This window comes from Lynx rufus, unplaced genomic scaffold (genome assembly GCF_022079265.1).
Source record: "Lynx rufus isolate CCGP_SWC_20201006 ecotype Redwood Valley unplaced genomic scaffold, mLynRuf1.p SCAF_7, whole genome shotgun sequence".
NCBI classification, from domain to species: domain Eukaryota; kingdom Metazoa; phylum Chordata; class Mammalia; order Carnivora; family Felidae; genus Lynx; species Lynx rufus.
Window position 1 is genome coordinate 72,442,805 of NW_025814889.1, and position 18,327 is coordinate 72,461,131.

Below are 18,327 nucleotides of genomic sequence, written 5' to 3' on the forward strand. Positions count from 1 at the left end.
ACTTTAGTACTTTCTTTGTTTCCTCTGGTTATTATAGTTCCCTCCCCGCCCCCCCCCCCCCCCCCCCCGCCACCTTAGAGTTTCCACCTAACCATTGTCGAGTTCTTTGGCCTCGTTTGCATTTTTGATACGGAGGACTGCGCATTCATGGTCCAAACGGGCTGCAGGATGATCCTCTTGCGACCACTCCCTGCGTGTGCTCCCGCGGGCGGGGGTAGGGGGCGCTTTTCTCGACTACTACCTCTCTATGCGGAAATCTTCCTGCCTTTTGTGAACACGCTTCTTTAGATCCCTCTCTCTCACTCTTTGTCTTTTTTCTTCTGTTGCTTATTCTCTACGAGTTTGCCTCTTTCCTGTATAATCTCCCTCTCCCTTGCCCCCCGTGGAATACACGTTCCCTCACTTTGGAAGCAGAGTAATTGATGCTTGAAGATCCTCCATTGGCTCCACGGAGCCTTTAACCCCGTTCTGGCGTGCTCGTCTTCAGGGTTCTTCACCTGAGACGTGGTGGCGTTTACTGCAGAGGCAGTAACACACGTCAAAGAAAGCAAGCCCCAGTATGTGTCCATATATGACCTTAGAGCAGAATTCGGGGAACCCTGTCCACTCCCACCCTCGTGTGCTCTCCCCCCTCCGCCCTTCCCCGAGGTCACTCGCGGGCAGAACGCGAGCGCCGACTACTCCTTTTCGCGTCCCGACTTCCTTCTGAGAGCCCAATAAACCCTGGGGAAGTTTAATCATTCCGCAGCGAGCCCGGGCTCTCTCACTGGGCATGCTCAGTGGCCGGGCCCCGCTCGGCTGGCGAGTGGTTCGTCTGGGGCGCAGGGCTCGGGTCGGCGGCCGCCTCGGCTGGCTTCCAGGAGCGCGGGCTGGGCACTGCGGGCCCTGAGCCGGGAGCCAGAAGCACCCCGCGGTCCTCGCCGGGACGCAGGGCCCCGCCAGAGCCGCGGCGTTCCGGAGCCCGGGGGCACCCAACTTCGCGCCAAGTTCGGAACCGCCTTCTGGGGGAGCCATGCAAATGATGACCAGGGACGTTCTGCTAGAAATGGATCAGGAGGAGGAGGACGACGACGACGGGGATATCGGTGAGCGGGGGGTTCTTCGGCGTGGGCCGGGGCCGGAAGAAGTTGGGGACTGCGCGCGGGCGCTGCGCTCTGCGCGGGGGCGGCAGCGGGGACCCGCGGGCGCCGGGGAGGTGGGAGCCCGCACCGCCGTCCCGGGGCCGCAGTGCGGCCGCTTCGCCGCTCGGCTCTCAGCGGGCCGGCGCCGGGTGGAGGCCGGGGAGGCGCGGGGCGCGCACGGGCCCCCGACCGCAGGATCTGGGCGGGCCGCGGACGCAGCGCCTAAGCACTCGTGCTGGATACCGGGAAGTCTGTGGACTCTGAAGCGGCAACTCTTGGGTCATTTCCTTCGCCTGGAACCTGCACTGGGGACCCGGCCCCGTTCAGAGAGCAGGGGTGTGACCCACCTGCATCCGCTTTAAAGTGAAAGCAAGGAGCCGCTCTGGGGGGAGGGTGGGGCGCCTCGGTAACAGATTTGTGGCCGCGGGTGGCAACCCGGGATCCTTTTTTCAGCCGCAGAGCCCGCGGGGGAAGTGATTGGAGGAAGAAGCCCTTGTCCCGGGTGGGGCTGGGGGGGATCTCTGAACATTTCCTGCAAGTCCAGAGGGCCCTGGCGCTTGGCGGGGTGGGGAGTGGTTGGGTGGGGCAAGCCTGGGGTGTATCATTTCTAGTTTGAGTTAAAAATGTTTAGAAGTTGTAGACGGAACGAAGGGAGAGCTGTTTAAGAGTGAAATAACTACAGCAACAAAAGGGATTGGAGGAGGTGGGGAAGGGGAAAACAATTGGAGGAGCAGGGAGAACATCACTGTCAGGGAATGATGACATATTGGGTCTCTCCAGAAGACTGGCAATTAAATTACCGTGCTGGTCTGTTCAGCGACTCCGAGTCTGTTTCCTGCACGCCAAATCAGTTTAAAGCGAAACAGTTCCTGCTCAGATCCTGAAGTCCTATTCTTCACTAATAACAACTTTAGAAGTAACTTAATTCTAGGAGCTAGGTGTGGTTTTTCTTTATCATTTTATTTTTTTTCCAGCTGTATTGAGCTACAGTTTACATAGAATATTTTGCAAGTTTAAAGTGTACAACACGTTGAGTTGATACGGTTACATGTTGCAAAATGATTACCACTATGGCTTTAACCAATACCTCCATCAGCTCACAAGTAACTGTTTCCTTTTTGTGGTGACAACATTTAAGGTCCACTCTCTTAGCAACTTTCAACTACATGATACAGTATTAATTATAACCACTGTGCTGTACCTTTCATCCCCAGGACTTGTCTTATGGCTGGAAGTTTGTGCCTTTTGACCAACATCTTCTCCCCTCCACCATTCAATTTCACCTATAAGTATTTGTCTTTGTGAGACTTATTTCACTTAGCATAATGCCCTCAAGTTCCATCCATGTTGTCCCAAATGGCAGGATTTCCTTCTTTCTCATGGTTGAATAATATTCCGTTGCCCACATGCGAGGGTGAGGAGGTTGAGGAGGGTGCTGGTGGTGGTTATTATACACACACACACAAACACATCTTTATCCATTCGTCTATAGATGGACAGTTGTTTTCATATCTTGGCTATTATAAGTATTGTTCACTTAAATCAAGAGAACGTGGTAATTTCCTTGTTGATGAGGAACAAATTGAATAGAGGAGCTTATGCTCCACGATTTAGCATAATTGTTCTCATTTGAGAACAATTTATTAGATGGAGGGAGCAAGTAGTGTTTTTTTATTAGAAAGCTGAAGCTCACAGGTTGATCTGCCTAGCTTTTCACATAGCTAGTAAAGATTCAAAACCAGGTTTTCTGACTTGCAAGACCTATGTGGATTAATCCCCTTTCCACCTGGTCACCAGCAGTCAGATAATATATAATGCTACTATTTAACAGACTTTACTGGTAAATCATAGTTACATAAAAATATAAATCATAGGAGCAGACTGTAAAAAGTTACAGTAAACTAGCACAGTCTATTTCATAGGAAAATACTCTTGCCTGTTATGGTGAGGTATCATCACTGTTTATACTGAGTATTGTGAAGAAATAGGGTAAAAACCCAAATGGTAACTGAAATAAGAGACTCTGATCTTTGTTTGTTCCACTGTGCCATCAATAGATCTCAGTTTAGAAAAAAACGACTTTGGTCTAGTCTGTGTTTACCAGATGAGGCATCATAAAGTTTATCTTAAGTGTGTGGCAATAGGTTATTTTTATTTATTTAAGTTTATTTACTTGAGAGAGCGAGCACACGCACATGACCAGGGGAGGGTCAGAGAGGGAGTCAGAGAATCCCAAGCAGGCCCCACACTGTCAGCACAGCGCTCAACTCAGGGCTTGATCCCAGGAACCATGAGATCACGACCTAAGCCAAAAATCAAGAGTCCATTGCTGAACCAACTGAGCCAACCAGGTGTGCTGGTTCTTTTTATTTTTTATTTAAAAAAAAATTTTTTTTAAGGTTTATTTATTTTTGAGACAGAGAGAGACAGAGCATGAACAGGGGAGGGTCAGAGAGAGAGGGAGACACGGAATCTGAAACAGGCTCCAGGCTCTGAGCAGTCAGCACAGAGCCCGACGCGGGGCTTGAACTCACAGACCACGAGATCATGACCTGAGCCGAAGTCGGACGCTTAACCGACTGAGCCACCCAGGTGCCCCTTATTTTTTTAATTACAGATGTAATTTATGCTGGTTCTATCAAGTCAACCAGTAAATATGTTTTAAAAAGTTAAATATCTCGGGGTGCCTGCATCTGACTTCAGCTTAGGTTCATCTCGTGGTTCGTGAGCTCGAGCCCCGCGTCGGGCTCTGTGCTGACAGCTCGGGAGCCTGGAGCCTGCTTCAGATTCTGTGTCTCCTTCTCTCTCTGCCCCTCCCCTGCTTGTGCTTTGTCTTTCTCTCTCAAAAATAAATAATAAACATAAAAAATTAAAAAATATTTAGAAAGTTAAGTATCTCTATCCCTCCATCACCCCTCCCTCTGTGGGCTACTGATGATATTACTTTACTGTGTGTAGGGGTCAATTCAACATTATGTTAGGCAACAGATATCATTTAAGTAGGTCTCCACAATTTTTGTTTGTTATACAAGCTCAATGTGGATTGCAGTGATTTTATATCAAGTGGAAATGTTTACCATGTCAATAGAAAGTTTATGACATTGTAAAGTAGGTAAGTCTTTTTTTTAAAGGTAGAAGTAGGCTGATGGTATATAGTCTTTTACAAAATAATTGTAATTTCAACTTAGGGGAGGTTGTGGTGAAATGACGATTATAATTTTAACTTGTGCCCCTAGTTTCATATGCAGAACTATGGTTAAGCTGTTGACATCTTTCTCCTAGTACTTGATTGTCATTACTGATAGTTGTATAATTTAAAATCCACTCAGGTACTGAAGATTTCTACGTAATCCCTCTATCAATATTAACTTTATAATTCAGAACAATAGAGTTATTTTTGACATAGTTCCTGAGTAAAACATTTATCATCGGCTAATTTACAAAGGATGAAAAGAGAATCTTTTTAAACTAGATGTGGTCCCTGGTTATATCATATGAATGTTTTACATACATATATGGAAGTGTTCCTGTAGTGGACTGGGACTTAGCCCCCCCCCCAGCCAGTGGGTTTCTGCTTACCTTTACCTTTAAAGCACTATTCAGTGCTTTAAGTGTAAGGATTACCTCCTTGTTTGACATGAACCTGTCTAAAGAGTCAAAGATGGTAAATGTTACTATGAGCGTCTTTTCCACATTTGCTTAACTCCTTGCCACCAGAAATTGGTCCCAGAGGTTTGTGAATGAGGCAGCCTGTTGGTATAAGAGCATTTTTTCAAAAGACCACTTATTTTCTAAATCAGCTCCAGCAACCGAATGCAGTTGTGATCCCTGGGCACTGGTGGCAGGAAATATGTGACTTTTAGCCCTTATTTCACTCATGCTGGTGGAGATCACATGGCAAGGCAGGTTTTGTGCACTTGGTGTGCAGAAGAGCATTCCTGGCTGCCTTTCTCCCTCCTCCCGGCCTTTAATCAGTGAGTAGAACGCAACATTTCTTCCTGTTCGTGTAGAAAGTGACAGAAAACTCTTTTACGGCCAAAATGTAGATATTTTGTGTGCTGTTTTATTTTGCGTATGTGTGTGGTTGTTTTGTTTTTGCATTTCTATGGTTCAGACTTCGCTTAGAGAGAAAAAGTGTTCTCAGGAATAAGTCATGTAGTTCAGGCAAAAAGATTTTGTTTAGATGCTTGGCTGGTTGCTTTGGGATCCCAGTCTGTTTATGATAGAGTTTAACTCTCTGATCCCCACAGCTGATGGTCATGTCATTGATTTGGGGAGTTGTAGGAAGAAGGTCCAGCTGTATCTCTCAAGTGTCCTTATTGGCTCCCTTTTCGCTTTTGCATTTTTACAGAGACTTCTTCATGATTTCTATCCCTTCACTATAAAGTTTGTTTAATCACCTACAAATGTGGTCCTAGCCTCAGTTTTGCTTAATCAGTATTAACTGAGAAAACTTTCTGTGCCGGGTCCAGGATTAGGTGCTGGGCTGGGTGTTGGGAAACTAAAAATAAGTGTTGCACCCCTTGGCCGTGGAGACGTAGGTTCGATGGAACCAGCCACTTGCAGTAAGTGCTATTACTGAGGTATGTACACAGCTGTGGGAGGATAATGGGAGACATTTTCACAGAAGAGATTGCTGGGCTGGGTACTGAAGGACCAGGCGGGTGCAGTGGCATAGCAGAAGGAGAGTCTGGATTTCCACGTAGTTAGTTCCCTGTGGTGGAAGGCAGCCGCTACAAGGCTAGGGAGGCAGGCAGGGGCCACACCATGAAGAAGCCTCTGTATGTTTTAAGGATTTAGGATTTGGAGCTACTGAAAGATTTTAAGGAAAGGAGTGATGGGATCAAACTTGCCTTAGGAAAAGATCTCCCTGGCAGCATGTTGGAAAATGGGATTGGAGAGGGGACATTGTAGAAGTAAGTCTTTCTAGCAGTCGGGTTTGGAAATGCCTGTAGTGGCCATGGGAATAGAGGGGAGTGGTCTGAGAGTTTAGGAAAGAGGTGACATCTCCGAGGCATCAGACCCATGGCTTCCAGAAACAGCGTGACTCTTAGACTTCAGCTGAGTGATTAGGTAGAAAATGGTGGCAGGTGTGCAGGGGGGAACTTCTATTGTTCCAGTAAGTCTTAATACTTTTCCCCTCTGCTTTGGCTCAGACCAATTCCTTTCTTTGGTAATACCAGACTTACCTCCTCTGTTTTTCAGGAGGAGCCTGTCACAAAACCCGGAAAACTGTTACTGATCTTCATTGTCCAAAGTGCCCACTAATGAATTGTCGCACCCCTTCTTTTTCTGTGCTACACAATCAGCACTCACTTTGTACTTTGTCTTTGTTGTTCATTATCTTTATCTGCACAACTAGAGTGTAAATTTCTTGCATTGGAACTAGGTCATCTGAGCCTTCTAGAGATCATGCAAAATATCCCAAACATTGTAGACATTCATTGCTATAATTAAAAAACAATTTCTCTTCCTCACCTGCCTCTAACATATCATAAGCTCCCTGAAGGCAGGTGTCGTGTGTTTTGTGTTCCAAGCTATGTCCCTCATGCCTAGAATGGTGCTTGCTATTGAGTAGAAGCCAAGCCAAGCATTATTGAAAGAATCAAGTGAATTGCTCTTTTTAAATAATTTGATTAACATTCTGCTGAGTGGTTTTATGGCCCTAGTAGAATTCCCTTCCATGGCACTTTGAGATTCCCTACTATCTGTTACAACAATGTTGATTGTACCTACTCTGCCAGGTTCCTGGGTCCTTGACCCACTAGTACCTCACTATCTCAGAAGGAGGCAGAGACATGAATAGATAATTGCAGTAAGTCTGTGATTAATGCTGTAATCAAGATGTGTACCCGGGTGGTGGTGGTACCAAGGAGATTCTCGCTGCAGGGACTCCAGATACCAGCCCTGGGAGGGATGAGAAAGAGATAAGGGGCTGGGGCTAGGACAGCGTGGCTCCAGCATTCTTAAATGTGATTTCTTAGAAAGTAAGCTTTGGTGCTACCTTTGCCTTATTTGCTGTGGCAAGGGGATCATAGATATATTTTCTACCAGGAGAATGATAGTTAACAAACAAAACAAAGTAAACTATCCTTACACTTTTTTCTTTGAGTATAGTTTTGTCCTTTTTTTTTTGTTTTATAAACCTGTTACTTTCAGTTTCAAGTCCTTAGTCACAATTTATCTTATGTGTTCTAACTTTCAAGTCCAAGAATTGCTTTCCAAAAGGTTTCTCGTCTCCTTTTATAATTCCCATTGTTCTTTAAACCTGACACAAACACAGCTCTAAAAAAGTTCCACATGACATTCCTTTCTTTTTTATCCAGTAGTTTCAATAGTCACTTATGTTGATTGCCGTGCGTGTGTGTGTGTTTGTGTGTGTTTTCCTTTTGGAAACCAGTAAATGTAGACCAAAAGCTCCTGTGAAGGTTTCTGTCAGATACTATTTAAACTCTGACATTCTTGAAGGGAGATTATAATACATTATTAAGAATCTCACAATCTAGCTTGAAGTTAAAAGTTGGCCTTAAACATTCAAAGGGTGTTTGTAGCAGTTTAGATTAAAATGATTACATTTTAATAAAAGTTTCTACTCCAGCTAATAATTGAGGTTTTCTTCTGTTATCGGTGCTTATCAGTTTTGTGTTTTGTATTCTAGCTGATTCAATCATACATCTGAAGGTAAAGCTTATATAGTCTTAGAGGGAGAAGTGCTGTTACCTTTGTACTTCACAGCCTGCATATCATAATGCTTTTCACATAGTAGATACTCAACAAACATTTGCTAAGGGACTGGTTTTAAGGTTTTAATGGAAGCTTTGTATGCTGTAGATTAAAGCTTGATCTGCTTTTTTTTTTTTCCTTTAACATTTATTCATCTTTGAGAGAGAAAGAGGGCAGGGGAGGGGCAGAGAGAGGGAGACAGAGGATCCAAAGCAGGCTCCGTGCTGTGAGCGCAGATCCTGATGGTGGGCCCCAACTCATGAACCCTGGTTCATGACCTGAGCAGAGCTCTTATGTGAGCCACTCAGCCCTTTGAACCACCTGGGCGCCCCAGCTTGATCCGCTTTTGATACATTGATCCGCTTTTTGATACAGGCCTGAGTCTGTGGAAAAATCACCAGTTTTAGAACAGAAAAACATCATTTCCAATTACTTTCAACCAAGGAAATGTACTTCTTGACTGGTAACTCATGTAAAGACAGAGATTGTGAAAATTTCATGCAATCAAGTGATTCTCTCAAGTCGTTATCATTATTACTGCTCTTCCTTTAGTTTTGCCTTGCTTTATAATACTGCAGCTAAAATTAATTAGACTCCATCCCAAGAAGTAGCCTATTGAAGAAATACTGGATGCAAATGTCAACAATAGCATATTGTGGATGTGTACCAAAGAGCAGTTCAGATACTCCTCAGCCAAAATATCAGATGGAACGTTTGCATAGGAGACTAGTCGAAGGGTTGATAGGCAACTTTCTCTGCCATGGTCTTTACTACTGCTCTGGCTACGGGTCCAAATGCTGACTGGGAGAGCTAGCTGCAGGCAGTTATTCAGTAGGTAAAAATCCGAATGAAAGAAAATATATTCTTTGGTGAAACCCAGATGTTGTTTTATATTTAATGCTTGTAATCTAGGACATTGAAACTATACTGTTTCCCACATTATTTAAAAATACAAATACTTGAAATTGGAAGGAAAAGGATACGGATCTTTAAAATTATCTTTTTTATAATTTTAATTTTAACCTTGGCAGAACGTTAGCCATTGGTCAGGCGTGCAAATAGATGTTCTTTTGCAAAGTACAATTATGCAAATTATAGGCTTGTTTATAAAGCTTGTTTTATATAAACTGAGATTGTATTTGTATAATTGAATTTATCACAATTTCTCCAGACATTCTATCTAGATATTTGAAAAATAATCTTTGGCTTGGCACAGACAAAATGATGGCTAAATTTTTCTTGTGGCATTATATAGACACAACCTTAAGTATGTTTTTTTTTCTCTGATTTGTGCTTAGATTTTAAGAAAACTAAATTCTAAACAAGAATTATACACCCTTCTGACATATAGAACTCAGACCTTTAACATTATTTTACAAGTTTATATATAATAGGTATATTATACAATAATTTTTTTCGTTTGTATCATTTTATTTCTTCCTACTGTTACTTATTAAATAAACAAGTCTTAGATGCTTAATTTGTGTAAAAGGTCCTCTTTTAAGAAAAAAGATTTTTTTATTTATTTATTATTATTTTTTTTATTTATTTAAAAAAAAAATTTTTTTTTCAACGTTTATTTATTTTTGGGACAGAGAGAGACAGAGCATGAACGGGGAAGGGGCAGAGAGAGAGGGAGACACAGAATTGGAAACAGGCTCCAGGCTCTGAGCCATCAGCCCAGAGCCTGATGCGGGGCTCGAACTCACGGACCGTGAGATCGTGACCTGGCTGAAGTCGGACGCTTAACCGACTGCGCCACCCAGGCGCCCCGAAAAAAGATTTTTTTAATGTTTACTTATCTTTGAGAGAGGGAGAGATAGTGAGTGGGGGGAGGGGCAGAGAGAGAGGGAGCTACAGAATCTGAAGCAGACTCCAGGCTCTGAGCTGGCAGCACAGAGCCTGATGTGGGGCTTGAACTCAGGAACTATAAGATCATGACCCGAGCCAAAGTCGGAGGCTTAACTGACCAAGCCACCCAGTCCCCCCATCCTCTTAGTAATAAAAGAAAAATCAACAAACAAGACTGACTATTGTTTTTAAGTGATACAAATAATGAAGAAATAGCATAAATTGACTGATGGTAGATGCTACCTAGGAAAAGTAAGAGATTTTAAAGAGAAAGGGTGGAAAGTGAATCCCTGAAGAGGAGGGCAGGGGGAGGGAGAGTTTGTGAAAGCAGTGTCGATGCAGAGTTGGGAGATCAGGAGAAGAGAAATGGGGAGTGGGAAAGGAAGGGCTGGCAGTCAGAAGACCTGAATTTGTGGTTGGCTTTGCCAACCTGAGGCAAGTTTCTTGGCTTTTCTGAGCCTGTTTCTTCAGCCCCATGGGGTTGCTAGAAGGATGCAAGGTATATGTACAGTGCTAGGTATTTCCAGTCACACTCCATGAGTGGCACTTACAGTGTCACCATCATAATGAATTCATATATTTAAAAGCAGTCATGGAAATGGCTACTGTTTTAATTTTTTAAAAAAGATAATCTTATTTTATTTTATTTTAATTCCAGTGTAAGAAATGGCTACCCTTAACGTCAGAGATCTCTAAGTCCTTTCCTCATAAACATTGCTGTCTGTTCTGTGTTGCTTGTGTCACATTATGCGTGCAGAAAATGCCCCCTAAGTGTCAGGTTAAGGATGATCGTGACAGTGGCTGTGCTGCAGGCACATGTGTTTAAAGATAAAGGAGTTGAAGAATAGCATGTGGGTTCTGCAAAGAGATAGTTATTGTGTGTGTTTTTTCCTCTCACAGATCTTCAGACAGATGGACAGTGTCCTCCAAATTCTCTCAGGGAATCCTAGCAAAAAATCCTAAGGGCTGACACTTAGTAGGCTCCCAGTAAATGCTTCATAAATTTAGGAATTGTTTTTCCATCGGGAGTACCTGTGGCTTATCCCATTCTCTAATTGCTGTCAGGCAGTTCTAGCCCACGTATGTGTGCTCCTGTGTGTCACCAGATAATTGTATGTGCTGTAAGTGAGGAAGGAGACATTTAAGTAGGAAGTAAATAGCTTTTATTACCAATTGAATATTGTAGAACAGAGGAGAGGAAGATCAATGATGAGATTCTCAGTGGTCAGGGTTCTCCATGACTCTGGTACTACTACTGAGATGTGGAAACATGGAAGATCATTCAGAGATGTTCTCCATTCAGTGAAGGGAGGGCAGTCATGTGGCACATGGTGGGCATGGTTGTTGACTTTATATTAAAAGCCCATTTGACATGGGGCTCCTGGGTGGCTCAGTAGATTGAGCATCTGACTCTTGATTTTGGCTAAGGTCATGATCTCACAGTTTGTGGGATTGAGCCTCATGTTGGGCTCTGCACTGACAGTGTGGAGCCTGCTTGGGATTCTCTCTGCCTCTTCCCTGCTCATTCTCTTTCTCCCCTCCATCTCAATCTCAAAATAAATATTTAAAAAAAATTTTTGACTCTACATCCTTCCCATTGCCCTCACCCCAGTTCTTGACCATTGTATATGCAGGCAGTCAGTATTGGCCCCTCATTTTCTAAATGTCTTTAGAATTGGAAATGACCTTGTGTCCTGAGCGAGGACCTTCTCAGCTACCTTGTTATTCCAGCACACCCAAACCCCACTCTCTGATGGTTTTGGGGATGCCTTGGGAAGCTACATCCATGTGGGTCTGAAGGGGAAGGGGAGAGACCTGGCCCTTTGTTTCCCTGTCTGAGGGATCCACCCTCTCCCCTCAAAGCCCTGGATAAGTCTAGGTATTAGGGATCAGGTGAAAGTGCTTATTTCTTTTTTTATTAAAAAAAAATTTTTTTTAATGTTTATTTTTCGGGAGGGGGGAGGGGCAGAGAGAGAGGGAAACACAGCATCCCAAGCAGGCTCCAGGCTCTGAACTGTCAGCACAGAGCCCAACATGGGGCTCGAATTCATGAACTGTGAGATCATGACCTGAGCCTAAGTCAGAAGCTTAACTGATTGAGCCATCCAGGTGCCCCAAAAGTGCTCTTTTCATGCCTTTGGATTTACAGGTGAAAACCTGAATTTGATTAGAGGTAATTATACTGGAGCTTAAAAGAAAAGGATGACTCTTTCCTATGTTGAAAGATTACTTCTGCCATCTGTCATAGATTGCCTTACGTTGGCCGAGGGTGTGGACTGGCATCTCATACCGTGGCTGCCTATGGTGAGGAAGGAACGGGCCTCTCTGCTGGCCTGTGTTCCTTTTTGTTCATCTTCCATTGGCTCCTCCTCCTGCTCCTCATTTGACCATCCTTCTCCTTAGAGTCCTGTGTTCAACCTCTGGCCCAGTCTTCCCATCGGACAGATGGGCTTGCACAGAGATAAAGACCCCTACCGTTTACACTTCAGTTTTACACAGAGGTGATTCAGAGTCTAGCCCAGTCATTCACTAGCTGTGTGACCTTGAGTGATTAACATAATGTTCCCTTCTGCACAGTGGAGCTACTGTTAGAACTGACTTCTAGGGTGACTGTGTCAATAATGACACAATTAAAAAAAATCTTACTTTATAGGGTTGTGATACTTGACACACTGAAAGCCTCCATAATTAGATGCTAATGATGCCAATATTATGGGGAGCTGTTTTTACTCATATCTCAACCCAGGTTTACCTCTCTTGTTTTCCACTAGAGGTTTTAACCTTTCTCCCAAGGCTGTACCTTCCATTTATTATTTTTTTTTTTTTTAATTTTTTTTTTTCAACGTTTATTTATTTTTGGGACAGAGAGAGACAGAGCATGAACGGGGGAGGGGCAGAGAGAGAGGGAGACACAGAATCGGAAACAGGCTTCAGGCTCTGAGCCATCAGCCCAGAGCCTGACGCGGGGCTCGAACTCCCGGACCGCGAGATCGTGACCTGGTTGAAGTCGGACGCTTAACCGACTGCGCCACCCAGGCGCCCCTGTACCTTCCATTTATATAGCTCATTGTATTTGTCTTTTTTTTAAATGTTTATTTACTTATTTATTTTGAGAGAGAGAGAGAGAGAGAGAGCGCGAGCACAAGTGGGTCAGGGGCAGAGAGAGGGAGACAGAGAATCCTAAGCAGACGTCACGCTATCGGCTCAGAGCCTGATGCGCGGCTTGAACTCACAAACTGCGAGATCATGACCTGAGCTGAAACCAAGAGTTGGACGCTTAATTGACGGAGCCACCAGGTGCCCCTGTTTTTGTCTTTTTCATTAAACTGTGAGCATGTTGAGAACTGTCCCCTCATTGAGCAGCACAGTGTTGGGCACATGCCAGGAGATCAGTAAATTCTTACTGAATGACTAAATGGATGAAAGATATTTATTTTTTATAATAAAAATGTATTGTTGAGGGTTTTTTTAAGTTTATTTTGAGAGAGAGAACGTGAGCAGGGGAGAGGCAGAGAGATGGGGAGAGAGAGAGAGCAAGCTAGCGAATCCCAAGCAGGCTCCACACTGTCCACACACAGCCTGACGTGCGGCTCGAGCTCACAAACCATGAGATTATGACCTGAACTGAAATCAAGAGTCGGATGCTTAACTGACTGAACTACCCAGGCACCCCGAAACATACTGATTATTGAAGGACTGTGCTAGATTGGAAAGGTAGGCCTTTGTATATAGACTGATCCTTGGGCAGGTCTTTATAACTTTGGAGCGTTGGTTTCCAGATCAGAAAAATGTCATAGAGATAATATAGAAGGGGGAATGATACTTATATTATAGAATTGTTAGAAGGTTTAATATATTAAATATATTAATATACTGTATATGAAAGGACAAGGGACAGTTCCTGGCACATAGTAGACCAACAATAGAGTCATTAAAAAACAACCAAAAATGGAGAAATACAGTATAAATGACTGGCGTAACTTAAGTTAGATTTTCCAGTAGATATGTGTCACAATATAAGTGTATCATCCCTTGGAATGTATATAATTTTAGTAAGAAAGGTAAAAGAATATACTATAAAGGTTCATAATGGAAATTTAAATGCCTTTGATAGTCTTTACACTAGAGAAAATGTGAAAGAAATAACATTTCTTAATCTAGCAAACTTAAGATTTTAAAAATATCTTGTATTACAGTCTAAAGAGTGGTGTTCTTGATATTGAGCATGTGAAATTTTGATAAAATAAACCTTTAATAAAATATGTAGTTTTAAAATATGTAATATCACTTGAATGGTCAGTTATTTTAAATGGAGAAATTCTAAAATGTCTAATTTGCCCACAGGGCTAAAATTTCTCTTCATTAAGTATTATTAGAAAATTTGAAGTCAATAAAAACTGTTAACATATAAATGATACAGAGCAAAATGATACAACTGAAGACAAGAGCACACAAAGAAATCATTAACTTTATGGTTTGAATTGTTTTGAATTTAGTGATATAAAATAAAATAATCCCTACCTAATTTGCAAAATAGGTATATGAAATAACATTTTTCTTTTTGTGTTTTTGAGGTTTGGGAATGATTCAGCCTATATCCAGTTGTCAGAACTTAACCCCGTCAGACCCCTTCCAGCAGCATCAGCCCTAAAAAAATTAGATATGCCATTTCATCTGGGTAGACCAAAGCAAGATGAAAGGAGGAAGCCTGTTTTTTTGTTTTGTTTTGTTTTGTTTTGTTTTTTGAGAGAGCATGAGTATGTGAGAAGGGGGAAAGGCAAAGGGGTGGGGGGAGGGAGGGAGGGAGAGAGAGAGGGAGAGAACCTCAAGCAGGATCCACACTCAGTGCAGAGCCTGGTGTGGGGCTCCATCCCACACCTTGAGATCATGACTTGAACTGAAATTGAGAGTCAGATGCTCAACCAACTGAGCCACCCAGGCACCCCAGGAAGGCTGTTTTTATCCCCAACCAGAGTTAAAATTTCTTTATAGTTAAGTGTTGATAGAATTGACTTTCCAATTAAAGTTAAAATTTCATCTTTTGGTTACTGCACTTGGAATTGCAGTTCTTATTGCCCATGGATTTCAACCTATATTCCATCCAGAAGATTGCCAGACTGTCCCATATTTCTTTCATCTGTTTAAATTTAAATAGTATATAGTACCTGTGGGGTGCATACTTCTATAATGAGTACATTGCAGCTTACAAATCACAGAGGAGATGTGAACATTTCTAACAGGCCTTGTCATCTACTCTAAGGGCAAGCAACACAGCAAATGCCTTTTGAGCAATGGGGTAATCATGGTTTTCCTGAGAGTTACAGTTGCCTAAACTGTGGCTAGTGGCTTGTTTCATACTCCAGGATACTTATTTTGAAGAGTTCAATCACAATCTTGGCTAAGTTATTTGGCACACATACAAAAATCCCTTTGAAGGCTGATTGCAGAATTTGCTACTAGTGGTCTTCATAAATCAGGACTATTGCTCTTTTAAAAAGTCATGTGCATAGAGATTTCATTTAACTCAGAGCACTAGATTGATCTCTTCTCGCAATCTTTATTAATTCAGAAAATATTTACTGAAGACCTCTTGTGGGTCATGTACTATTTAAGGTCGGAGGGTACAGAACTAGATAGAATTCCATCTTTAATGAAGCTTGTTTTCTAGTAAGTGATAAAATAAAGCCCCAAAATGCATGCAGAAATTCATTCATTTACCTAATGTCTATTCAGCACCGTCTACATGCCAGGCATTTTGTTCTGTGCTAGGAATTCAGCAGTACACAAGCCAGAAATGGCCTCTGCCCTCAATGAGTAGGCTGACTGGCAGGGAAGACAAACATGCCAACGGATTACCAGCAAATTATATTTAAAGATTGTGAAAAGAGACTCAAGCAGGATGGCACAGCTGAGAACAGGACTTGGGTGTTTCCAAAGCCAGTTGCCGTCACTGGGGGATGACATGTGCAGCTGTTATTCTCATAACTCTAAAAATAACATGGCCTTAGACTGGAATCTTCGGAAAGTAGGTCTATGAGAAGGCTCAAGATGTACATTAGATGAATGTGTAAAACACCACAAATGTTTTCAGGCTCACAACTCCACTTGTGCTGTGCTGGGGCAGTCCTCCCTGAGGAAGCTTTGTTCATTACTGATTTCTGCAGCTGTTAGTGCACTTGAAAAAGCGAGCAAGTAGCTTTGTTGCTGTTTGGTCCTGTGCCCCTTTATTCTTGGTACATTGGCCAAACTATTAGCACTGGGTTGGAAAGCCACAAAATCCAGTAGGTCACTCCCAGTTCCTTTAATTCTTCCTTTATAGCTCAATTTAGCACGCTATTCTCCCTTTCTTAAGTTAAAGAAGGGGCTGAGAGGTTGGGCTGCAGCGATTCTTCGCAGTTTCCCTGTGTTGACAGAGGAGGAGGAGGAACAAGAAGGAGCAGGTACATCCCCCCCCCCCCCCCCCCCGCCCCCGTGCTCCACCTATTCCTCTCCTGACTGGAATGGGTCAGGGAGCTAGCAAAGAACACCTTTCTTGGATTTTCAGCCAGGAACTGGTTCTCCAGCCATCCTGCCCTGCTTTGCTAAGGGATGTGACTCATTCAAAGTGACTGGCTTTGGCTGGGAGTTCTAACCAAGTCCCTGAGACATGAATCAGAATTTCTGTGAGGGTGGGGAAGCCCCACAGGGACCCTGGTGTGCTCCCTCAGGGATTTTCCTCTTGAGAAATCCTAATACCAGAGAATCACCCTCTACAAGTCCTTCTCTGTAAATAGCCAGAGTACCCTGGTAATGGAGTAAGTAATAGGGAATATGCAAATGAAAACTTGTTTTGTTTTCAGTTGCTAGGGCAGAAAGAAATGGATGTGAATGCTGTTTTCATTTACTATTTAAAAATCCTGTTTCTTCTATGTGTTAGGATCTTTCATACATGACTGAAGTCCAGCAGGCACCGTGACTGCATTATTAAACTGTTTTAGCCATTGCCTCTCATTCCTTCCAAATTGGGAATATTTTCTTTATAAATGCCACAGAGATCAAGTAGAAGAGATACTACCATTAACCCTTTGCCATGCTTTTACCTGAGCCCTCCGTTCTTACTAATGTTTGTTTAGTCCTGTGATATTTTTTTAACATTTAAAAGGCATATTTTACAGACAGGAAAATGCATAGTTAACTGTCCAGCTTGCTAACTTTTGACATACTTTTATAAGCACCACCCACAACAAGATAGAGGACACTTCCTTTGCTCTTTCAAGTCCTGCCTTCCTCCCCCAGTCCAGGTGAACACGGAATGACTTCTACAATAAATTGGTTTGCCTGTTCTTGACATGCATGTAATGAAACCCTATAGAATGTGTGCCTGACTTCTATTATTTTTGGAGATTCATTCATGTTGTGGCTATCAGTCATACTCCAATATATTTTACATATAAGAATATCTGGAAAAACATTTTGAATTAAATTGTGAAGCCGTACATCTCTCATAGGTGACTACCTAATGATTCTTAACCTTTTAATTCTGTCTTTGTGCTCGCTTCGGCAGCACATATATTAATTCTGTCTTTAATGTCAAGTATTTTTTTGGTCTTAGTTATTTTTATAATTCTTTTAGCAGTTCACACAGTGCCTTGCCCATGATAGGAAATAAGCAAATGTTTTCTTAAGTTGGAAAGGAATGTGTGAGGAAAAGTAACTCATATCTCATTTTATAGAAATTTAGATTTTAATTGCTGTGTTGTGATTGTGCAACAAGAATGCACATTCATTCTGAGCATTAGCCCACTGACGATTTTACTGATGAGTGTGATACCATTCCAAAGTGGACTCTTTGTGGATGCTTTCCTTCCATGCAAGGAGTTCAGGTGTAGTCATTTGTTTTTCCCAAAGGTCAGCTTTTATTGATGTTTTTGACTGGTAAAAATATTCCAAACAGATATTATTAGCCTCAGTTGGTAACTGAAAAGCTCTGAGAATAGAAAAGTAACGGCGACCTATCCAAAATGAGGGAGTGGTTCAATGTTGGTACAAGATATTAGATTCCAAATATTTGTTTGCGCACATGTGCTCCAAGTTCCCAGAGAAGTTATTGACGCTGACGTTGTTTCCCTTAAGGATGACTCATAATTTCTTGGGCCTGGTTTCCACTGTTAGTCATCTTCACGGCTTGGGTTAAAGCAGGCTTTCTGCCTGGATTCCAGCCTTCACAGACCCCACTCCCCACCCCCTTGATTTCCACCTCCTGGCTCAGCCAAACAGCAGTCTCTGCAACCAGTTCTGACTCTAGGCAAGAAGGATCTTAAACTTCAGCATTTAGTAGCAGCCCAGCACTAACCTTGTGTTTGTTTTTCCATTTTGATCATTTGGCCTGTCTTTTTTTCCGAGTTGCCCAAACTCCTATCTCAGAAACATGCTTAGGATCCCAGTCTCTATTCTTCAGGTCCTGTTTTATTTAGCAGTGTCATCTAATTGCCCTCATTCCCTGGATGTGAAGGCCTCCTCACTCCCTGGGGGGTGCTACCTGCCTGTGCTTGTACAGACCCTGGTAATGGCCTGCCTGTCTCCCCAGGTGTTTTTTATTTGTTTATTATTTTTGAGAAAGAGAGAGCCTGAGTGGTGGGGGGTGGGGAGGGTG

At 42.8% G+C, this 18,327-nt stretch overlaps 1 protein-coding gene across 3 annotated transcripts in view; it reads left to right on the forward strand.

The window, feature by feature from the left end:
- Positions 1 to 237: 237 nt before the first annotated feature.
- ANO6 (anoctamin 6) overlaps positions 238 to 18,327 on the forward strand; it is a 196,690-nt gene continuing 178,600 nt past the window's right edge. Inside the window, exon 1 of one of the 3 annotated variants that reach the window (XM_047064841.1) lies at positions 238 to 1,085. In XM_047064841.1, coding sequence (XP_046920797.1) covers positions 1,013 to 1,085 — 73 coding nt within the window. In that variant the 5' untranslated portion in view covers positions 238 to 1,012. The remainder of the gene's footprint in view (positions 1,086 to 18,327) is intronic. The other 2 variants (XM_047064843.1, XM_047064842.1) reach the window with 2 other exon arrangements.